The 24,634-nt window shown below is 47.8% G+C and overlaps 1 protein-coding gene across 4 annotated transcripts in view; it reads right to left on the reverse strand.

Annotated features, from left to right (window-relative positions):
* Positions 1–1,424: 1,424 nt before the first annotated feature.
* The window catches only part of FAM13B (family with sequence similarity 13 member B), a 446,070-nt gene continuing 422,860 nt past the window's right edge, over positions 1,425–24,634 (reverse strand). For 2 of the 4 annotated variants that reach the window (XM_085630302.1, XM_085630303.1), the window contains 2 exons: positions 14,219–14,320; positions 1,425–7,788 (listed from right to left, as the gene is read on the reverse strand). In XM_085630302.1, the coding sequence (XP_085486428.1) occupies positions 7,665–7,788; positions 14,219–14,320 (226 nt within the window). In that variant the 3' untranslated portion in view covers positions 1,425–7,664. The remainder of the gene's footprint in view (positions 7,789–14,218; positions 14,321–24,634) is intronic. The other 2 variants (XM_085630304.1, XM_085630305.1) reach the window with 2 other exon arrangements.

Genomic DNA, 24,634 nt, shown 5'->3' on the forward strand with positions numbered 1-24,634 from the left:
GCCGGCGCAGGGAGGAGGATACTGGATACTGCCTCATTAGAAAACCGAGCGACTGCCGGCGCACGGAGGAGGATACTGCCTCATTAGAAAACCGAGCGACTGCCAGCGCAGGGAGGAGGATACTGCCTCATTAGAAAACTGAGCGACAGCCGGCGCAGGGAGGAGGATACTGGTGGAGCTGGTTCTCTAACTCCAAACTAAAGAATATTCAGTCATTCTTGCCAGTAGATAGGCCACAGAATAGTTTTATTTCTAAACGTAATTTTTACAAATATGTTTAGATCTTAAAAGTGCTCTCGAATTCAGCACAAGGGCAGGAATATTAAATGCTAACAAAAACCCCAACGAGACTCGGCTGCTTGACTCCTCACAAGCTATATAGCCTGCCTATCGACAGTAGCAACTTAAAGCCTCATTCTCACCCATAAGGCTCCTCACAAAGACTGCAACATCGCAATCCTGCGAGACTGCTGCACTCTTCAAGAATATGCCTGCATAATCTTCCTTACTTTAAAGGCCACTCCTTCGGAGGCAGCGGATACACAGTCAGACCCAACATCTTAGGGCCACCAGCAATCTGTTTGCTTTGCAAAATCAACTTTCCCATAGGCCTGGGCAGAGTTTTCAATTCTACCGGCGGATTCAGAGAAATTTTGGCAATACCGCATTACTCTTATAATGTGGAATTAATGATGAATTAAAAGTTCAAAATTATGCAGTGATTAAAACTTGTAATCACTGCCGAGTATGCAAGGGCGCCAAGTGATATGCAGTGGTTTCTAAGCCTTCAAAACCAGTGAACCACTGCATACCGCTGCATACCACTCAACATACTCAGCAATTTTAATTATTGCAGAGTATACAATTCGCTGAGTGGTATTTGGCTGCACTATCTTAGCACAAACTGCATCCCCGCATCCATTTTTGGGCTCAAGGGTTCATTTTGTACTAAGAAAATAGCACCAAATGCAGACTCTACGCTGTTGCTGAGTTCTCTGGAATTGTAATGTAATTCCTCACGATTCCGAAGAATCCAATCCGTGAATTCCACCCACCCCTACTTTTCTCTGGAAGATTCTACTTCAAAACTTGAGGGGCATCGATAATCTCTTTGCTATTTATTAAACCACATCTTCTGAAGGCACTTTGGAGACACATGACACGTGCCCACAACAAGCAATGGTAAGTAAAGAGCACACAGTTAATCGATTATGAACACAGGTCATTGAAGCTAACAAAATAGCAGCAGGAGTCATTGAAATGGTCAGTGCAACAGAGTTTTCTCTCTCACTGCAATTCCAGGTACCTGGAAAAGATTCAACCTTGTGAGGTGAAACCGCAGGGAGAACAGAGTGAAATAAAATGTGCAATCCCTTCGTCATGCCTGCAGCACTCTGCAGAAAAATGCAGGACAGGGCACAATATGAAAGGCAGAGGTACTGTGTCTTTATTATAAAAGTTCATACAGTGAAACTACCAGACACAGCAATGCAATTATGTCTGGGACTTATACAAATATATGTATAGATTATACACACCTACAGACAACTTGGTATCTAAATGTGTTTGTATAAACATAAATCTATGCATATTTACCATGTAGAACTGAAACGGATCACTAAACTCCTAACTACCTTTCATTTATTGCTTAACAACGATGGCACACACCACATCTGTAGCACAATAGCTGCCATGCTGGTCAGAGGGCACAGATACAGAATAAACAGCCCGTCTGCATAATGAGCAACGTAAAGCAGGAGCACGTTTTGAATTGGATAGAACCTAGCGTTTTTTTTTGCAAACATATAAAAATATTGGAATCATAGATTTAAGTATTATGAAGGACAAATATATTATTTAAAACATTTAAATAGTGCATATTGACACCTTGCATGTGGTATAAAAAAACAAACATTCATGTACATCAATACACACTGGTTTTGCCAACGTTTGCTGGTGCCACGTTGGACTCAACGCTTGGCACAGTGTGTCATGAAAAGGGTGGAGAGGTCAAGGGGCGAGCCCAAATGTCACAATAAGGTGCAATAAACAATCATTTCCAATAGTAATAATAAAAAAAAACAGTGAAAGCTACAGTTAGTGCTTTTGTTTGAATTTACAAAATACATGCTACGACCACAGGACAACTGTGCACACAGGTGACATGGTAAGTGCTAGAAATCTGTTAATTGCCACAAAAACCTGCTAGACAGTTCACAAACGTTTGTGAGGTACACGTGCTGTGGATTTCACCAATGTTGTGGTTTGAAAGCCATATAAAGGCAGATTTTTGGTCTCTTATGAGCAGTTTCCATTTGTCCAGAATAGACACCCATGCGCCATAAAACATGCGTTTGAGAGCAGCTGCATGCAAAGAAACGACTGTCCGCACACCGATCGATACGAGCAAAAGCAACACTATAGTTATAGCACATTGAAGCGGTTCGGGAAAATCACTCAAGCAAATGTGCAAAGCTACGAGTAAAGTACACAATACGCACAAGGTGAGACAGTTGGAATATGCTGTCAAGCAGCAACCTTTGTACCAAAGAAGATCATGTAGAAACCAGAACAACTATAACTAAGACAAGAATGCATGCCATCTGGTCCAACACCAATGGAGACATGCCAACTGCGCACAGATAAACACTACCATAGGAGGTTCCCAAAGAGGAAATCTAGGGTTCAGTGCCGCCCGAAGGACTGCGGAAACCCTCAGGAGCAGTGGGGAGTGCAAAATGTGGGGTTTAAGCCTTTATAAACCCTTATGTCACTGCTATAGATGAGCCAGACATAAGTACTCGCTTTGCATTAAAATATAAGACGGGATGAATAGGACTAGAAGTAGTACAGATTGTGTACCTTTGTTGCTGTGGACTCTAAAGACATGGAGCAGCCAGGCTAGGCTTGTCAGCACATTAAAGACGGGGCGTGCTCCACTGCTTACAGGTCTACCAATGCAGACAAGCAGCACCCTCCACCGCTCGGAAAGAACGGACTGGTTCCGCGCGTGGAATGTGCGAGTTAAATCTGAATGAACAGGAGTTACACCATAGTCCAGATCACCACCGGCTACCTCACTAGGAAAGTATTTCAGGCCAAAAGTGAATGTCTGGTGAGACACAACACACCACATAACTTTAGTTGTGCTATTGCCAGCACTGTTAAGCTCCCCGCGTGAATGTTCCCTGACAAGCCAGTGCAGCTGGATCTGCAAAGCAGCAAAATGGTTCTTCCTTTACTTTGTTGCGACTTCTACAGAACAGGTCTGGCAGAACGGCAGGAGACGAGTAATGAAATGTTACTAACATTCAAATTAGATATATTTTTATTCATTCACATGCTAAACAGAGTAAATCCAAGAACCTGCCATACTTGTGGAGTTCGGGCAACAGGATTGTGACTGTGATAGACAAGATAGTGAGCATTGGACCCGCAGTGAAAGAGCAGAACGGTAGCAGTGAGTACCACACATTCTACACCTCCAAGACTATACAGGTTTGAATCATAACTGAAAACTCCGATATCTGCCACTATGTCGAGTCTGTGAGGCTGATAATAGCTGGCGATTCTACAACCGCATGTAGTTGAAGTCCACAAGAGTAGATACAGTCAGTCAGGGGTCTGTTGCTGCTTCTTTAACCGCATCCAAGGGGATCTTTATGGCCATCATCTGTAGCATGAAAGCATACCCTAGCCGTTTAATGGACATCATATGTAGCATGGAAGCATACCCTAGTCACTTAAAGGCCCTCTGTAGCATGAGCGCATACCCTAGAGGCTACAGCTTCTGACCTCCTGTTCCAGTCTACGGGATTGATAATTCAGTTTGTGGCATTGATGGTCACAATAACACAAAGACCTACAAATCTAAGCTGACAGACAGAAGAATCAGTGCCGACCCCAACATCAAGAAAAGCGGATCTACGTGCTATTCTGCAGCACTGAATCATTCACTAAAGGTGCTGTGCACTCCTCTGAGGAGAGAGACATCATTGATAAAAAACAGGTAATATGCACAACCCCGTAGGATGAGAGGGTCTTTCATCACTGATAAAAAGCAGGCATCATGCTCACGACAGAGGTAGTGAGGGTCCTTCATCACTGAAACAGGAGTCATGAAATCCCAAGAGAAGGCAAGTGTCCATCATCAAGGATAAACAGAAGGTGCACGGCACGCCCCGTGGGAGGCGAGGCTCATCAGCATTGATTAAACTGAAGGTGCACGGCACACCCCGTGCGAGGCGTGGCTCATCACCATTGATTAAACTGAAGGTGCATGGCACACCCCGTGGGAGGCGAGGCTCATCAGCATTGATTAAACTGAAGGTGCACGGCACACCCCGTGGGAGGCGAGGCTCATCAGCATTGATTAAACTGAAGGTGCACGGCACACCCCGTGGGAGGCGAGGCTCATCACCATTGATTAAACTGAAGGTGCACGGCACACCCCGTGGGAGGCGAGGCTCATCAGCATTGATTAAACTGAAGGTGCACAGCACACCCAGTGGGAGGTGAGGATCTTCACCATTGATTAAACTGAAGGTGCACGGCACACCCCGTGGGAGGCGAGGCTCTTCACCATTAATTAAACAGAAGGTGCACAGCACACCCTGTGGGAGGTGAGGCTCATCACCATTGATGGAAAAGCAGGTGCACAGCACACCCCGTGGGAGGCGAGGCTCTTCACCATGGATGGGAAAGCAGGTGCACGGCACACCCCGTGGGAGGCGAGGCTCATCACCATTGATGGAAAAGCAGGTGCACGGCACACCCCGTGGGAGGCGAGGCTCTTCACCATTGATGGGAAAGCAGGTTATATGGACGTACTGAGAGGCCAGGCTATTTTTTTATTTTACATCCACTCGCACATGGGAGATGAATCCTTTTTAATTTCGAAAATGAAGGATTTACAATAGGGAGATCAGAGCGGAGAGTCAACAGGTGTCAACCCATGGATAAGGATGGGAACCCGCCACACTAGAATAAAGTCCCATTGCACCTAGCAGACCGCAACGCTTCTTGGGTTTCTGGATTCTCTATGCCGCACGTGTGGAAGAGAGGATGCAGGCCCGTCCTCAGTGGCTTCAGAAATGACAGATCACAGCACGAGTCTTGGACCGATCAGCTGGTTGTTCTCACTTTATCAGTGTGGCGTCCAGTTCTGGGACTGCTCTTCCTGGCACTGGTAGGAGATGGGTCCTCTTAGGGCATCACTGACTGGCCAGGCCTCCTGCTGGATCATGACAATCTCAGCAGGTTGTGGTTCTTTTCTGTGAGTGAGAGTAGGAATGTCAGAGGCATTATCCTGGTGCAGGGAGAGTATGATGGTCTGTCAGGCTCCATCAAAGGATCTCTTCGCAGACTGAACTCTACTCTTAAGAGGAGGAGACTCTGGCGTCTGTGTCAATGATCCACAGGGACATTTTGCTAGAGTTTAAAACAAACAGGCTTGAGGGGATGGGAGAAATCAAGTTAAAGATAAACAGCTCAAGATTGGAGGTGATGCCGCTGGGTCCCACTGCCTCCTTTACTGGTGTTCTCCACAGCTGCTGGTCTCGAGAGTCACCTGAGCCCGGGCAATGTTTAAGATGCAGAGCTCAGTCTGAATGCTCAGATCAACTCAAACTCCCCTAGGTTGGATCCCAGCTTAGCATATTACTATTACTACCTTAACTCCATGCGGGGAAGACAACTTTCAAAGCTCAAGTCTGACATTTAAATGTCTACAGATACAGTCATTCCTCAACTACAAGGGTCCAGTCTAACTGTCAGAACCAACACAGAATATAGTATTGTACGACAAAAAAGCAACTTAAAGCTTGAGCAGACCAACATAAGGAAAGGGATTTGAGGAGGGCAGCTGACAGATTTATAGTTGGCACACAACATCAAGTCAAGACTCCAGAATGAGTAGGCGCACACTTGAAGACCTTCCTATATAAAAAAGGAAAGCAGCCACTGCAAAGGGCTCAATGAAAAGATGGCGGCACTTTGTTAAAAGTTATCTGGGCGGAGGAAGTAATCCCTGGAGGTTCTCCAGACTTTAGAACAGTAAGCATCAACCATGCTTTATAGCTCCCGCCAAGGGTACAATCTAGCAAGAATGAAGGGCAGCACACACTAAGGGGTTCCCTTTCTCTCCATGTACAGCACATTAACAGGAAAACAAAAGCAAACAGACATGCCTTAAGGCAGGTCCCACTCAGTGCTAGTTTCAATTTTTTTGCTGCAGACAGCTAGAGTCTAAAAACAAACAAGACTTAAAAACTGAACACAAATGGACAGACTCGAGCATGAATAAAAAGTCCACGCTCTTGAACACGCTGTACATTGTGAATGGTGTTGCTGGCTCCAGGCTGATGGAAAGCGTGTTCACGAGGCTCTCACTACAATGTTGGGATAGGCAAAGAGAATAAAAGATCTGAGGAGTGTTTGGCCTCAGGAGAAAACACTGTTCTATGCTTTGGCATTTGGCTTCAGACTGTTGTGTGCACCACAGGCACACTGAGGAGCCCAGGGGGCCCGACCACCAGACAATGTTAGACCAAAACACTGAAGCCGAGGCCAAAGCATAGAACAGACTGCTGTGTGCACCACAGCCCACCGAGGAGCCCAGGGGGCCCGACCACCAGACAATGTTAGACCAAAACACTGCTCATCGCCAGAAACTGAATACAATCAAACTAGACCTTGAAGTGTCTCATATGTACATGGACCAAGAATCGGCTACAAACTTGGAGCACACAAACCTTTAACAAGCTGCGCAAATCTTCTAAGTGAGTAGGAGCCACAACTATTTTGTCTGCTCAGATAAGTGACAGACCGGTTTCATTGCAATACACATCCTAGTTGATAGTGGCTGGTGACAGAATGGACAGCAGCTGGTTAGTCCCAGAGGCAGCATGTGATATCTAAAATATTCTGTTTTCCAAGCTGCACAATGACAAGAAGCAAGGTCACTTTGGGCTTATCTGTGGTTTTGTAGAGGTGGTGTACTGTGAATAAACAAAATCATCATATTTTAAATGCTAGCTGCAAGTGATCTGGAATACTGTATACTACACAGCAAAACTGTTCCACAGGGGTCCTTTGAAAGGAGTTCTGATGTCCCGGGAGTGTGTGTACCTGTGTTTTCAATCGGTTGTCAGTCCAAACTACAAAAAGGCATCAGGAGTTTCATTAGCTTATTCTGCAGTAAACACCAAGTAATAAATGTTAACAAATCGCAAAAGTGTTCGGAACCTTGCAAACAAAAGTTCTAGGCATCTTCAACCAAAATACATCTACATTTTAAGAAAAAAAAAAAGAAATAAAGTGTGCTTAAATCACAGTCCATGTTAATTATGAACGTTTCTTTTGCCAAGTAACCCAGGCACAGAAGCACTTCAGTTCCTTTCTCAAGTGACACCACAATCGAGTGCAGAGAATGGACTTCTGCGAGAATGAAGCCCAAGTCCAATGGGCTCTTCAGTGACAAGCTGAGGATCCATCTTCTCCTGCAGGGCTCCGGTACCGACCCCAGGTCCCATCGTTCGTCGTAGCGCTCAGATACCGGCCCGAGGTGCCATCTTTAGTCGTAGCGCTCATATACCGACCCCAGGGGCCATCTTTAGTCGTAGCTCTCAGATACCGACCCGAAGTGCCACCTTGCATCGCAGCCCTCAGATTGATTTAGAAGAATCTTGTTTGCTGATGAGAACCTCGAGAAGTCGAAGCTTGGCTTTTATTTTCTTGTATTCTCTGTAATCTTCAAGCCGCTGAGCTCGGTCCTCCTTCTGTGCATTTCTAGAAGCAGGAGAAAAAAGTACTTAGTCCTCTGCAGATAATGCGCATCTAAACAGCTTGAGAAACTGCACACTGTAAAAAGTATGTTTTCTTTATATAAACACGTGTTATTCTTTAAAATGCTTTAAAATGAAAACACATACTTACTTGTAAGAGATGCAATAAAAAATTAACACATTGGTTGGGTTCGAAATAGGAGCTAGGATTTTTTCTACTTCAAACTGTCTGCCACAACCATGGATTGCTATGTAATGCTACTCGCACTGTAAAGTTACACAGAACCCACCACGTCCCAGTAATGGTGCACAACCGGAGCCACGCAGAGAACCTGAACATCACTTGTAAATCCAACACACCAAGAAAGCAGCCTCAAAGCTGTTGCAAAGTATTTGTTGAATGGACCTGCACCCTCGTCTTGCCGATTGTCCCCACCTGGAAGCTTCCCATTTTGTCGGTAGCCACAATACATCACTGGAACATTCAGTCTAGCAAAACGTTGTGCCTTTGTGTGTCTGTCAATCCCTTTGTGTTCATCTCTGTGACTGTGCTTGTGTCTAAGTGGCTCTTCCCATATGTGAATCGATCGGTGTCACTCCCAACGGTGTGTAGGTCTCAATCTGAGTTCATCACTGCTTTTTGGGAACTCTAGCACACAGGTTTCGACAATGCGCATTCTCAACAGTGGGGAAAAATTCTAATCAAGGTTCTCCTCTTAAGGTTTTCTGTGCTACCTTGAGATGGAGCCACTATTCTGGATCAGTCGGGAGTCACTTAAGTTCAGCCGCCCTGGTGTTGACAGGGCCCGCCAGGTAGTAGATGACCTGGGATATGCCCCGAAGGTCCAGCCAACTCCAAAGGTGAAGAACGTCTTGGCACTGGAGCCAGGACCCCATCCGATCCTTTTTTTGGCATTGCTACATGGCGGTTTGTTGTTCATGAGAAACTGCCCGGCCCGCAACGACAACAAACTGATGTGAAGTCAAGTTTCTGCCGTAAACCAGTGTCCTCTGATCGCCGCCTCTCCCAGATAACCTACCGGACCCAGCAGTGATACCTCCATCACTACTGTCAACTGTGGGTGGAGAAAGGAGAGGGGGTCTGACAGGTCCCTGTAGGAAGCTGGCTCAGTATATACTATATCAAAGTGAGGTATAGTGTGCACAAAGACCAGTGGAACCCCATAGGCAGAGGTAAAGTTAGATAGCACCTTACGCTCCATTTGTTGTACTGTGGTCGAGCAGTAAGGCAGTATCAGAGGACAGTGTTAAGCATTTGTTGTACCAACTCAATCAGCAAATGAATTCACACTCTCAAAGACTGAACTTCAGACCAATTGTTTTTGTATAAAAATATTCTTTTAGTCATTTTATTTTCTAGAACCAAGCAAGCCGGGCACAGGTAAGTGACAACTACTTTGCAGTAAATATACAGTTGTAAAACAGTTTGGATTGTAATCATAAATGCACTTTGTTTTGACTTACAGTATTGCTATTGAGAACTGCAATGCTTTGTGAATACTTTATACACTTTTACTAAAATTGCAGGTAAGTTACTTTTGAGATTACTTTTCTTACACAGTGCAGTATGCCTGGATACTGCAATGGGGCATTTCCTGTAAACAGGTAAGTAAAAGCGTTTGTTAGTACAATTTTAAAGAATTTTAGGTTTTCCAACCCCACACTTAAAAACCTTTCCAAGAAAAACAGTCAATGTTATCCTATGGAGGACAATAGTGTTATCAGTTTTAAGGGAAGTATTTGGTAGTGGGAGTGGAGGTTCTGGTGTTAGAAAGTGCCATCTTTCTTGTATGGTATGCCCCCACTTTTTGCTGGATTGCTGAATGTACTGAGTGTGCCCTGGACTCCTGCCAATCAGGTGCCCAAGGCCTATGTTCCTTCCCTAAAAACACAAAACCCTGGTTACATGTGAGCCCCTGGTAAATGGTACCCTAGGTACGCAGGGTCTTGTGACCAGGGAAGGCCTCTAAGGACTGCAGCACTCATTGTGCCACCCTCAGAGGCCCTGTACCCTTACACACACACTGCCCTTGCAGGCTGAGTGCCTGGGTACAGGACAAAACAAAGTCGACATGGAACACATCACTGTGTACCATGCCCATCACCTACACTGCCATGGCATACATCAGCCACCCCTCTAGCTGGGTGCCCTATGCCAATGGTGTGGGCGCAGGAGAAGGAGCCTTGTGCCCCTACAGGACCCAGGTCCATTCCTGGGCACTGTAAGTGCAGTGCTGCCATTTAAGAGTACATGGTGCTGAGAGCTCATCAAACACAAACTCCACAGCACCATAATGGCAACACTGAAGACTGAGAAGTTTGGTATCTAACTTCTCAGGACATTAAACCCACACTGATGCCAGTGTGGGATTTAATGTACCAAGCACCCCAGAGGGCATCTTAGACGTGGATTGTAGGGTTGACGACGGCGGAGGACTCCCGCCCCTCGACGCCAATAGTCGTTCGATTGACGACGGCGGAGGGTTGCCAGCTTTGACGCCGAACGTCAAGATGACGATGGTGGAGGACGTCTGCTCCTCGACGCCGTCTGGGTTGACAACGGCAAAAGGTTCTCGATTCTTCGACGGTGAATGCAGCGACATACCTGTATGTCTGCGTTTTCTTGACGGCGAGCCCGCCGTCAAAGGTCTTTTCTTGGATGCATGCCCCACCGATGGCTGTTTCCTCAGCACCGAGCCCGACGCGGATGGAATCTTGCTTCTAGAAGAGGATCTGGCCCTCTTAGAGCCCTTTCTCACTGGTGACCTGCCTCTGGAAGTTGATTTATCCTTTTCTGCCAGCCCATAAAGACGGATACGCTCCCTGTCTTTTAAAGTTCTATTAGAGAGAGACTGGCAATGAGGACAAGTCTTGGGGACATGGTCCTTATGTAGACAGAATACAGACTGCATGAGAGTCTGACCTGGCCTTTTTTCCACAAGAAGGGCAGGGGTCAAAAAGAGATGGCATTTTGAGTGGAAAAAAATGCCAAAATCAGTCAGAAAAAGTGAGCACCTTACTTGACAAGATGAAAAAAGTCGAAGTAAGATACATTTTTCCTGAAAACAGTCCCATGAGGCACAGGGTCAGACTGATGTGCATATGGCCATGTCTGAACTTGGGTGGCAGAGTGGCCTAAAGAACGGTGATGGATCAAACCCAGATCTGTTGACTGGGTGTGAGTGTTTGATTGGTTCTGATGCTCCGTCTATCACCACCCCCTTTTGTACCGGTGGGAGACAATTGCCTGGGGCGAGCCCGCCTTCAACAACCAGTCGTCGAGATAGGGGAAGACTGAAACCCCTGATCTGCGCAGATGAGCTGCGACCACCGCCATCACTTTCATGAACACCCGAGGGGCGCTGGTAAGGCCAAAAGGGAGCACGGTGAACTGAAAGTGCTCGTGGCCTACCGTGAACCGCAGGTAACACAGGTGGGCCGGCAGGACGGGGATATGAAAATAAACGTCCTGCAAGTCCAACGCTACCATCCAGTCTTGCAGGTCTAGGGCAGACAAGACCTGAGCAAGTGTGAGCACCTTGAACTTTTCCTTCCGGAGGAAGCGATTGACGTTCCGAAGGTCTAAGACAGGAAGCAGGCCCTTGTCCTCCTTTGAAACCAAGAAGTAGTGGGAGCAACCACCAAGACCTACTTCTGGCATCGGAACGGCCTCGATGGCCCCCTTGACCAAGAGAGCCGTAAATTCATGCTCGAGAAGTGCCAAGTGATCCCCCGACATGCGGTGGTACTGAGGTTGCATGACTGGAGGGGTGCTCTCGAAGGATAGGGAGAAGCCCCTTTAGAATATCTGTAAAATCCACCTGTTCGAAGTGATGGTGCGCCAGTGGGGGAGGTGATGGCGAATCCTGCCGCCCACTGGCGTTTGGTGGCCTGAAACACCGGACTAGGAAAGTTTGGAGGCTGTGGTGGCAGGGGAGGAGGTGGACTTACCCACCCGCTGGCCCAGTGACCCACCTCGGTGGGTCCCACGTCAGCGGCTGCACTGAGACTGTTGCTGCGCACGCCTGCGGCTTTGAAACGAACGTGTTGGGGCGCCCGTTCCTTGGCCATGAAAGGAGCGAGAAGCCGAAGGAGTGTGGGTAGCTGAAAGGCCCAAGGACTTGGCTGTAGCCCGCAAGTCCATAAAACGCTTCAACACACTGTCTGCCTTGTCGCCAAAAAGGCGATTGCAATCAAAAGGCATGTCCATCAGAGTGTTCTGGACATCCCCAGAAAAGCCAATCGTTCTCAGCCGGGCGTAACGGCGTAACACCACTGTCGTGGAAATCGCTCTGCCCAGCAAGTCCGCGGTGTCAAGGCCACAACGTATTGTAAACTTGGCTAAATCTCTCCCCTCAGCAATAGCTTGGGAGAGCACCGTCCGGGCCTCCTCTAGACACTGAGGCAGCACCTGCGCCACCGTATCCCACACAGAGTGGGAATAACGGCCCAAGAGGCATGTGATGTTCACAGACAGCAACCCTGAACTGGTAGGAGAGAAAATCTTCCCAAACTGCTCCAGTTTCTTGGATTCCCTGTCCGGAGATGCGGAAGGGAATGCACTGGGGTACGCAGAGGCTTGGATAACCAAGCTCTCAGGCGTAGGGTGTTGGGAGAGGAAAATGGGGTCGCCCGGGACCGGGCAATGGCGTCGGGCCACGTTCCTATCCACAGGAGCTCCTGTGTTGGGCCTGGACCAGGTGCCCAAAAGTACGCCCGAAAGCGCATCATTAAAGGGCAGCAATGATTCCGCTGCGGAAGGCGCCGGCCGAAGCACTTCTGTCAGGAGGTTAATCCTGACTACCATTCTAGGGAGCTCGAGGTGGAGAGCCTCCGCCACCCTACGCAACACCATTGATAAAGTACCACCCTCCTCCACAGCCACGGTAGAAGAAGACAGTGTTTCAGGTTCTGGAGAGAATTCAGGATCACCTGCGTCCTCCAATTCCTCTGCCCAGTCCGGGTCAAACTCACATTGGGCCGCAAGAGTGTCTTCAGACCACTCCCAGTCCTCCGTAACCTGCTGGGCAGGTAGGAAAAAAGGAGGATGGAGAAAGGGATAGAAATTCCCCATCAGCGTCCGGCACCGTCTCCATGTTGGGGTGGAAGCCGGGGACACTGTCGGCCAGGGGACCGGCCAAAACCAGTGGCGGTGCCATAGACGTCGATGTCTGTGGAGGTCGTACGAGGCCAAATGACACCGGCTGGGATCCATGCATGGATTCATGGGGTTCTCGCGGCGCCGAGACCTGAGCCATCGATGACGTCGGGCCGGAGTCGGTGACGAAGACAGGTGAGGACCCCCAGTCGGACCCGTGGGGCCCGAAGGCACGCCGGCGTGGCCAGACGGGCCATGCCTGACAGAAATTCCTGCAGCTGGGCCAGAGTCGCTGACTGACCCGGAAAGGGCGGGTAGGCTGTCGGCAACTGCGTAGGCACCGCCGGAGCCACGGGGGTGGCACCACCCTCAGCTGCGACGCGTGACAGGCTAGGGGAAGGCGAAGAGCAACGTCGCTTCTTCGACTTCTTGTGCTTCGTCTTACCTGACCCAGAGTGCGAAGACTTTGTCGAATGATGGTGGCGGCCCCGTGACCAGTCCCTCAACCTCCCACGGGACCAGGACTTTGAACAGCACTGAGCCGACTACCGGGGCTCAAGCAACTTTTGGGACCGCTCCCGCAAAGTTTTCAGAGCCATGGCTCGGCAGTCGGGGCACGACGAGGGGTCGTGGTTGCACCTCAGGCAGTAGAGACACTCGAGGTGTGGGTCAGTCACCGACATCATGCAGGGACAAGCCTCACAAGACTTGAAACCGGGCATCCCTATATACCAGGAATCAGACTCAAAAGAACAGAGACAAAAAGTCCCAAAAAACTCAGTCAAAAATTGACTGGGGGTACAGCTCTCTCCGGATCCGCGCTTGCTGGCGCGGAAAAAGAAAGAACGGACATCGGAGCGCGAGGGGGGCGTCTAAGTAGCCTACGACTGACACGGAGCCACACAAGGCTACCTTCCGACACGCAGGGGTACTGCTGATGAAAACTTTCCAAATCCAGTCTGGGGGTAACTCTAAGGTAAGGTATCTATCACTAACGTGTCTCTTTCAGATAGACACGCAAGGTGTCATAGATTAGCCGCACAAATCCGGAAGTAGCGTCCAACACCGACACCTGGTGCAAGAGAAGAGTCATGGGTGCAGATAGGATTGTGATCCAGTCCAACACCTGGGAAGAAGGTTCCTTCATATAAACAACCGGCAAGGGCAAGTGTCTTTTCACATTCACATCCTAACCCAAAGGCCTTGAACATTTAATGACCACCAGAGGCAAAACTGGCGAACAGACAGTCTTTACAGGCTAGAAGGTATAATGCTACCAGAGCCAAGTTCCCATTGATAAAAGCAAAAAACAAACCTTCCATTTTGTTGAAAGAACTCCTCTTCAAATTCTCGAAGGGTTTTACGCAACTTCTTTTTCTCTGCCCTCGCTTTCCAAAGCTGCTCCAACAACTCAGGCCTGAAATTGCACATTGAAAGGAATATTAAGTTTACTCAAATGTTTAAGATGGAATAAAGACAAGACAAATTGCTCTATAAAGAGCTCACTTTTGTGATAAGTCTTCCTTGTGGCATGGCACTTTTTTAGTGTATTCCTTGTTTCGCAGACACGGTTTCTGCTCAGTGTAGGAAGCTGGCTCTGTGTATGGTATTACCACAAGGTGATAATATCGAGCACAGAGTCCAGGGGTTCCCCAAACGTGTACAGGGCCCAATGTAAAAGCCAAAGTGCTCTATTGGACTGAGGAGTGCGAGACATTTATTTCACAACAGTGATCAATAATGGACGCACAAATCGAAGAGGAGATCAATACCAATTTTAGAAAACTATACTTTGTATTTTATTGGAAGACCCAGAGCTTTGCAATAAGGTAAGTCTTATCTTCAGAATAAGGTAAATAGGTTTTTAGTTAAAAATACTTTTCACTTTGAAAATAGAAGTTTTTCAACACAATTCAATGTTATCCTATACGGAAAACAATATTGCAGTTAACCAGGTGAGTGATGCACTTCCTATTCTAGTCTTCGGGAACAAAAGTCAGCAAGGGTCAGGTGAGTGCCAAAACTGCACCACCAGCAGCACAAGGGCATCTGGGTGCAGAGGTCAAAAATCGGAGTTCAACCCAATGCTTTTCAATGGAGACCGGGGGTGCCGGAAACCACAGCTTAGAGGTAGGTACATCGGTTGCAGGGGCCAGGCTTTGGGGTTAGCACCAGCAATGGAGGGGCCACAAAGCAGCAACAAACATACCCAACTAGGGGCATAGGGGTGGCCGGGTGCAAAATCAGTATCAGGGGCCCAATGCTTTCCTAACAGGCTGCAAGCGTGGCACCTGAGGTTGCAGGAGGGAGACCAAGGACAGCAGAGGTAAGTAGCGATATAGGGGGTCATAAGGGCACCGTCGATTCAGCTCACCATGGCCCAGGGGATTCAGGTGCAGGGATGCCTTTCGACATTGGAATCTTCTTATCGGAGCAGGTTGTGGTAGGAGGTGCCTCTGGATTCACACTGCAGGTGCTGCCATGGAGATCAGGAGAGGTCAACCAATGCTTGACACAAGGTCAGGATCGCTGGGGAGACTTCACTGCAAAGGTGAGCCACTCAGACTCGGACCATAGGCGTTGGTGCAGAGAGGGCTGAGACGCTGATCTGCCTGGACCCAGGGTCCTTGGAGCTTGTTTTTCTTAAGACAGGTCTGCTGTCCACAGGAGAATGGAGTCTTTTTCGAAGACAACTATACACCCAGGGTTTTCACAGATCGCTGGCTGCAAGACTGGTTGCAGGTTCGAAGAAGCCGGTAGAGCTGGGGCCATGGCAGTCTTCTCAGAAGAGTCGTCTTATTTCTTCTTAGGTCATCGCAGATCTAGTTTCTATGCTTAGGAGAGTCACCTAAATACTAGATTTATGTTAAAATGTTTCTAAAGTGCTCAAATACAAATGGCTGTCTTGGCGCTCGTTGGGAATTGCAGTGCAGGTGAGATGAGCGGAGGACTAAAGGTTAAAAATAAACAGGTTTTTGTTTCCTAAAGCTCAGTAATGTGGGGACTACTTTAATATTTATAGTCAGACTGTTCCAGAGAGCCGGGGCTTCAGAGGAAAAACTGCATCCCGATTTGAGTCTCTTAAAACTGGGACGTGAGACCACCAGGGAGTTTTTTGATCACAGGTCTCCATTAGGTATGTACCAAGAAAGGGACTGTTAAGGAAACTAGGACCTAGATCATGCAAGGCTTTATAGGTGAGGCATAGTGCCTTGAATTGAATATGGTTCTTTACTGAAAGTGAAGCTCTTTAATGGAGGCGGAAACCAGACGGAACTTGGGAAGATTAAAGATAAGCCTGGCCGCCACATTCTGCACACTTTGGAGTTTCTTCACATATTGTTTTTGAAGTTTAACAAAAAGTCAGTTGCAGGAATCAAATTTCCTAAGTATTAGTAAGGAAGGAATATGCTACTTACCAGTATGCATCTGTTCTTGGCATGTAGAGCTGCAGAGTCACACACTGAGGATAAGATCGCCATCTGGTGTTGGGCTCGGATGATTGCAGGTTGTTGTTGTCTTCGGAGTGTAGTTCCCATTCGTGGATCTGTTGTGTGTGGCGACTTAGGAGGTCGGCCACTTGGTTGTGGATCCCTGGGAGATGTTCTGCTAACAGGTAGATGTTTTGGGGAATTGCCCATCTCTAGATTTGCTGTGCCAGTTGGGACAGTTGGAGAGAGTGTGTCCCTCCCTGTTTCTGTATATAATACATTGTCGTCATGTTGTCTGTGCGTATGAGGACAGTTTTGTTCTTTAGGTGAATTTGAAAGGATTTTAGTGCTAGGAACACTGCTAAGAGTTCCAGGTGGTTGATGTGGAGCAGTTTTTGTTGACTGGTCCATCTGCCCTGAGTGGTATGGTGAAGGAGGTGGGCTCCCCACCCCGTGAGAGATGCGTCTGTAGTTAGCACAACTTGTGGAAGAGGCTCTAAGAACGGTCTCCCTTTGGACAGGTTGATGGTGTTCCACCATTTCAGTGATCGAAGTGAGCGACTGTCCACCAACACCAGATCGGTAAGTTGTCCGTGAGCTTGGTTCCACTGTTGTGCTAAGCACTCTTGTAAGGGACGCATTTGAAGTCGTGCGTGTGGGACTATGGAGATGCACGACGCCATCATGCCTAGGAGCTGCATGAACACTCTTGCTGGAAGAGATGGATGAGTTTGAAATTGAGAGATGAGATTCTGTATACTGGCTATCCTGGCTGTGCTGGGATAGGCAATGGCTTTGGATGTATCTATGGTTGCTCCTAGATACTGATGTAAGTGGGAAGGTTGTAGGTGGGATTTGGGGTAGTTGATAGTGAATCCCAAATCGTGGAGAGTTTGAATCGTGCGATGAGTGTGGAGAACGCATTTTTGGTATGTATTGGCTTTTATGAGCCAATCGTCCAGATAGGGGAAGACATGGATCTGTTGTCTTCTGAGATGCGCTGCCACGACTGCTAGGCACTTGGTGAACACTCTGGGTGCTGTTGTTACTCCGAATGGGAGAACTGTAAATTGATAGTGTTGCCCATCTACCACAAATCGTAGATATTTTCTGTGAGCGGGATGCATAGGGATGTGAAAGTATGCGTCCTTGAGGTCCAATGTGGCGAGGAAGTCTCCCTGTTGTAAAAGTGGGAGGACTTGTTGGAGAGTGGTCATGTGAAAATGATCCGAATGTATATACTGGTTTAGTAGTCTGAGATCCAGTATGGGCCTTAGTGTTTTGTCCTTTTTGGGAATGAGGAAGTATAGAGAATATACCCCTTTTCCCTGATGTTGAAGGGGGACTGGTTCTATCGCATGTTTTTGTAACAGGGATTGAACTTCTTGTTTGAGGAGAGAGAGATGATGCGAGGACATTGGACGTTGTTTGGGCGGTATGTTTGGGGGGGATTGTATGAGTTCGAGGCAGTAGCCAGACTGGATAATTTGTCTTACCCACCTGTCTGTGGTGATGGAAGTCCAGACAGGCAGGAATTGTTGGAGTCGCCCCCCGACCGGAGTGGAATGGTCTGGGGGGAGTGGTGGCAAGTCACTGTTTGGTGGCTGGTGAGGTGCGGGTGTTGTTGTTGTTGCCCCGTCCTCGACCTTTGTTATTGTTTCCCCTATAACCTCCCCGGAAGTAACCTCTGTTAGGGGATGTTTGTCCAGAATTTTTAAAGGTGGACGTGGTCTCAGTTGATGTGTTTTTGGAGCCTCCTCTATAAAGGGAGCGACGAAAGGAACCCCGGTTTTGATGAGACTGCAGTGCTCCCATAGACTTGGCAGTTTCATTATCCTTTTTCATTTTTTCTAATGCAGTATCCACTGCAGGGCCAAATAGCTGCTCTTGGTTGAAAGGTTGAGCTAAAATTGCGGTTTGAACCTCCGGTTTAAAACCGGAAATACGGAGCCAGGCATGTCGTCTGAGTAAGACGCCAGTATTGACCGCTCTAGAAGCAGTGTCTGCTGCATCTAAGGCGCATTTAATGGAGGCATTAGATATTAATTTGCCTTCTTGGATGAGGTCAGAGGCCTGGGACTTAAAAGGTTCAGGCAGATGTTGCATAAGGTCCTCAAGTTGGTCATAATGCGCTCTATCATACCTGGTTAACAGGGCCTGGGTATTCGCAATACGCCAATGGTTAGCCGCCTGCGCGGCGACCCGTTTGCCCGAGGCTTCTAAAAGCTTAGACTCCTTGTCTGGGGGAGGCGTTTCTCCAGTTGTCTGTGAGTTAGCGCGCTTCCTGGCATTTGATACTACTAGGGAGTCTAAAGGGAGCTGGGCCTTAATGTATGCAGGGTCTTGCGGGGCTGGTCGGTACTTTTTTTCGATGCGTGGGTTGAGAACCCTAGCTCGAACAGGGTCTTTAAAGACTTCAGTAGCATGCTTTATGACCCCTTTGATCATGGGCAGTATGTGAACAGTCTTTTGTGACTGCTCAAAGGTATCAAGGAGGAAGTCCTCTTCAATGGCGTCTGTGTGCATAGTAACGCCGTGGAATGTTGCTGCCCTATTTATAAGTTGGCCGTACCCTAGGTGGTCATCAGGAGGGGAGGGCTTGGAAGGGTAGGTAGTGGGGTCAGGCATGTCAGGTATAGGATAAGACCAGTCATCCATGGGTGCTGGGTCTGGGAACGTAAAAGGGTCGTTTGGGTCAACAGGATCATCAAATAAATCAGGGTCCGCCCCTCCCCCTAAGTCATCATTATCATCCTGTGGAGGAGGTGAATGATAGGGAGATGGTAAAGGTAAAGGTAAAGGTAAAGGAGAATCAGGAGGAGGAGGGGGGGACGGGTTAGGAGGTAAAACAGGAGAGGAAGGACGAAGTGGTGAAGTAGCACAGTCCTTTTTCCGTATGGGAGCTGGGGGAGGTGTAGTGTCCAGCTTCCGCTTTTTATATGGGATGGCAGTCACATGTCCCGTTTTAGGATTGATATAGATCCGCTTCTGAGTAGGATCTGGTCGAAAAAGATCATCTGGCTCCGAAGGTGGTGTCTGTGACGTCCGCTTCGGGTCTTTATGAGCTTGTTTCGGCGGGGACGCAGTTTTCGGCTCCGATGATTTTTTCGGTGTCGACTGATTTTTCGGTGTCGACTGATTTTTCGGTGCCGACTGATTTTTCGGTGCCGACTGATTTTTCGGTGCCGACTGATTTTTCGGTGCCGACTGATTTTTCGGTGCCGACTGATTTTTCGGTGCCGACTGATTTTTCGGTGCCGACTGATTTTTCGGTGCCGACTGATTTTTCGGTGCCGACTGATTTTTCGGTGCCGACTGATTTTTCGGTGCCGACTGATTTTTCGGTGCCGACTGATTTTTCGGTGCCGACTGATTTTTCGGTGCCGACTGATTTTTCGGTGCCGACTGATTTTTCGGTGCCGACTGAGGTTTCGGTGCCGACTGAGGTTTCGGTGCCGACTGAGGTTTCGGTGCCGACTGAGGTTTCGGTGCCGACTGAGGTTTCGGTGCCGACTGAGGTTTCGGTGCCGACTGAGGTTTCGGTGCCGACTGAGGTTTCGGTGCCGACGGACTTTCAGGCATCGATGTTGAAGAACGTTTCGGTGCCGGTGGAGACTTCGGTGCCGAGGAACGTTTCTGTGCCGAAGGAGATTTCGGTCTTGGAGCCTGTTTCGGTGCCGACAATGGGTGTTTGGGTGCCGAGGGTGTTAAAGGCACAATTAGGTGAGGTTTGCTCGAGCCCGAGCCACCCACAGGCTTAGTTGTCTTCGGAGCCGGGCCCGAGGGCGGGGCTTCTGAAGAGGATTTCCGGTCGCGACTGGGCCCAACTGGCGGAGTCTTGACCAATGCTTTTTTGGATGGGGCAGGGGCAGGGGGGGTGGTACTCACACGCTGCCCTGGAGTGATGAGGTCATCGGAATCGTCGGCTTCGGACACGATCTCGAGATCTTCGGTGTCGTCTTCGGGAACATCTTGAGCAAAGATGTCCTCCGGTTCTGGAGCTGGTTTGGCCATAATATGGCGTCGAGCTCTTCGGTCCCGGAGGGTCTTCTTCGAACGGAAAGCGGAACAAGCTGGACAGGTGGACTCGTTGTGTTCCGGCGACAGGCAGAGGTTGCAAACCTCGTGGTGGTCACTGTGGGGGAACTTCGCTCCACACTGGGGGCATTTTTTGAAGGGTGTCCTGTCCATCAGCCGCTTCCGGAACCGGTCCGAGTTGATGTCGACGTCGATGAAATGAAGATTAAAGAGTTAAATTGATTGCTGGAAGTTTTCTGCTGGAGCGGAAAAAAGTTCATCCGAACCCAATGGCGGAAAAAAACAATCTGCCGATGGAGTGGATGCCCATGCGCACTGTTGTCCAGGGGAGGAGTCACCAACCTCGTGACCAAAGACTTCTCCGAAGACAACAACAACCTGCAATCATCCGAGCCCAACACCAGATGGCGATCTTATCCTCAGTGTGTGATCTGCAGCTCATATGCCTCGAACATGACTTTCCCTGGAGTTGAGAGGAATAAAAGGAAGAGTCTTCCTGATGATACTCAAAGTATTGAAGCTGGACGAGAAAACGGAGCTAATGCTTATTAAAGTTCAGTTTGTCATCAATTATTATGCCTAGGATTGGGAGAGTTCCCATCTCTGCTGGCCAGCACGCTTGGCTCCAAAAGGAAAATGCTACTTACCAGTATGCATCTGTTCTTGGCATGTAGAGCTGTAGATCCAGAAACTTTTGCATAGATCGCCATCTGGTGTTGGGCCCGGATGTTTGCCCTTTGTTATTGTAGAAGTCTTTGTGACTCCTCCTCTCGTTAGTAGTGCGCATGGGCATCGACTCCATCCTTAGATTGTTTTGCCATTAAGGGTGATGGAGTTAGTTAGAAAAATAGAAAGATGTCCATGTGTAATGTGTCTAAGTAAGATACTACTGCAACACATATAGGTGTCCGTGGAGGTGGGTGGTCGTATACGGATCTACAGGTTTACATGCCAAGAACAGATGCATACTGGTAAGTAGCATTTTCCGTTCGAGGCATATGAGATGTAGATCGCATACTTTTGCATAGGCTATACAGCAGTTACCATGTTAGCGGTGGCTACCTATATGTGTTGCAGTAGTTTGAAAAAGTATTTTTAGTACAGCCTGGCCCACACTTGCTTGTTGTTTTGCGTGCACATCTACACAGTAGTGTTTAGTGGAAATGTGTGGTGTAGACCATGTTGCGGCTTTGCAAATGTCATCCATGGGAATATGTCCTAAGAATGCCATGGATGCCCCTAGTTTGCGTGTGGAATGTGCTCTAGGGGAATAGATAATGTACCTTTGCTTTTTGGTAGCATATTTGAATGCATTTAAGGATCCACCTGGCAATTCCAGATTTTGATATAGGATTGCCTTTGTGTGGTGGTAAAAAAGCTACAAAAAGTTGCTTAGTTTTCCTGAAACTTTTTGTCCTTTCAATAAAATAGAGAAAAGCTCCTTTGACATCAAGCATATGAAGAGCTCATTCTGCTACTGAGTCTGGTTGAGGAAAGAAGACAGGGAGCTCAACAGACTGGTTTAGGTGAAAAGCTGAAATTACTTTAGGCCGGAATTTAGGGTTTGTCCTAAGAACCACTTTGTTGTGATGTATTTGCAAAAATGGTTCTTGTATGGTTAATGCCAGGAGTTCACCCACTCTTCTGAGGGATGTGATGGCCACAAGGAAAGCTACTTTCGATGTGAGGAACTGTAACTCACATTTATGCAAAGGTTCAAATGGGGGACCCATGAGTCTTGTAAGGACAATGTTTAGGTTCCATACTGGAGAAGGTGGAATTCTGGGAGGAATTATCCTTTTAAGACCTTCCATGAAAGCTTTGATGGGAGGTACTCTGAACAAGGACAAGTGCTGTCTGTTCTGTAAGTAAGCTGCTATAGCAGCATGATGTAATCGTACAGATGTGTATGCCAGATTACATCTTTGTAGGCGCAGGAGAATGTTTTGAGTGGAAGCATCTAGTGGATTGATTGTGTTGTTATTGCAGTAAATAACAACTATTTTCCATTTAGCTGCATAGCATGCTCTAGTGGTAGGACGTCTGGCTTCTTTAATGATGTTCATGCATTCAGGTGTGAGATTGAGGTAACCAAACTCAGACTTCAGGAGCCAGATCGCTAGGTTCAGTAGCTCTGGTTCTGGAGGTCTGATCTCTCCATGGTTCTGTGGGAGAAGCTTTGGGGAGAGGTAGAGCTTTTGGTGTGGGACTTCTGAGTTCCAGTAGTGTTGTGAACCACGGTTGTCGTGACCATGTTGGCTCCACCAGGATCATTGTGGGAGACTGTTTGAGTTTGCGCACCAGTAATGGAATGAGTGGGAGAGGTGGAAAAGCGTACGCAAATCTGCCTGACCAATCCATCCATATCGCATTGCCTTTGGACAATGGATGTGGATACCTGGAGGCAAAGTTTGGGCATTTTGTGTTTAAATGTGTGGCAAACAGACCTATATCTGGATGTCCTCACATTTGAAAGAATGGATGAAGAACTTGCGGATGAATTTCCTATTCGTGAATCTGATGTTGTTGACGACTGAGCAGATCCGCAATTTGATTGCGAATCCCAGGTAGATGCTCTGCTAATAGGTATATCTTTTGGGGGATGGCTCATCTCCAAATGCTTTGTGCTAGTTGTGAAAGCTGCAGAGTGTGTGTTCCGTTCTTTTTTTGTATATAGTACATTGCTGTCATGTTGTCCGTTCAGATGAAGACAGCTTTGCCTATCAGATGTTTCTGGAAAAATTTTAGGGTGAGAAATATAGCCAGTAATTCCAGGTGATTTATGTGGAGAAGTCTTTGTTGAGGGGTACACATACCCTGGATAGTGTGATTTAATAGATGAGCTCCCCAGCCGGTGAGCGATGAGTCTGCTGTGAGCACTATTTCAGGAACCGGGTCTACGAATGGCCGCCCTCTGGAAAGATTTTGTATGTTCCACCATTGCAGAGAGCGATATGTGTGGCTGTCCACCAACACCAGATCTGTAAGTTGACCCTGAGCTTGGTTCCACTGTTGTGCTAGGCTTTCTTGTAATGGGCGCATCTGGAGTCTTGCGTAAGGAACAATTAAGACGCAAGAGGCCATCATCCCTATGAGCTGCATGAACACTCGAGCTGGTAGTGAGTGCTCCAGCTGAAGCTTTGCTCCGAGTGCTTACATACTGGATATCCTGGTTTGGTTGGGTACGCAAGAGCCTTGGAAGTATCTATTGTTGCACCTAGATACTGTTGACTGTGGGACAGTTGTAGATGAGACTTGGTGAGGTTTATTATGAATCCTAATTTGTGTAGCACCTGGATTGTGTGGTGTGTGTCTTGCACACAAGCTCGGTGAAACCTGGCTTTTATGAGCCAGTCGTCTAGGTAAGGAAACACATGAATGTGTTGTCTCCTTAAGTGGGCTACTACCACCGCAAGGCATTTTGTAAAGACTCTGGGTGCTGCTGTGACTCCAAATGGTAGGACTTGGAACTGATAGTGTTGTCCGTCCACTACAAACCGTAGGTATTTTCTGTGAGTAGGGTGAATAGGAATGTGAAAGTAGGCGTCCTTGAGATCTAAAGTGGTAAGGAAATTGCCTTGTTGAAGCAGGGGCAGGACCTGGACCTGTTGTAGTGTGACCATGTGGAGGGGGTCGGATTGTATGTACCGGTTTAAGGGCCACAGGTCTAATATAGGCCTGAGAGTGCCGTCCTTTTTTGGAATTAGAAAGTAAAGGGAGTAAATCCCTATGTTTTGGTGATGTATAGGAACCGGTTCTATTGCATGCTTTTGCAAGAGAGAGAGAACCTCATGCTTGAGAAGCGCAAGATGTTCTGTGGATATTGGACGTTGTTTGGGAGGTATGTGGGGGGAGTAGAATGGAGTTCCAGGCAGTAACCATGCTGGATAATTTGTCTTACCCACCTCTCTGTGGTGATGGAATGCCTCAAAGGTAGGAACTGTGATAGTCTTCCCCCGACTGGAGTGGAATGGTCGGGGGGGGGGGTAGTGCAGGGAAGTCACCGTTTTGGGGAGGGGGAGTTGCGGGTATTAGAACCGCGTCCTCTCCCTCGGTTATTGCCTCTGCTTCCCTCTATAGTAAACTTTATTAAGGGAATTTTAGGTGGGGCTTTTTATAAGTGGAAGAGTTGGCTTCTGTACCAATGGTCTTGGAGGCTCCTCTGTAAAAGGAGCGACGAAAAGAACCTCTACTAGTTCTTGCTTGTAGAGCTCCCATGGTCTGTGTCCTTTTTCATCTTTTCTAAAGATGTGTCCGTAGTG

The sequence above is a fragment of the Triturus cristatus genome, chromosome 10 (assembly GCF_964204655.1).
Source record: "Triturus cristatus chromosome 10, aTriCri1.1, whole genome shotgun sequence".
Taxonomy (NCBI): Eukaryota; Metazoa; Chordata; class Amphibia; order Caudata; family Salamandridae; genus Triturus; species Triturus cristatus.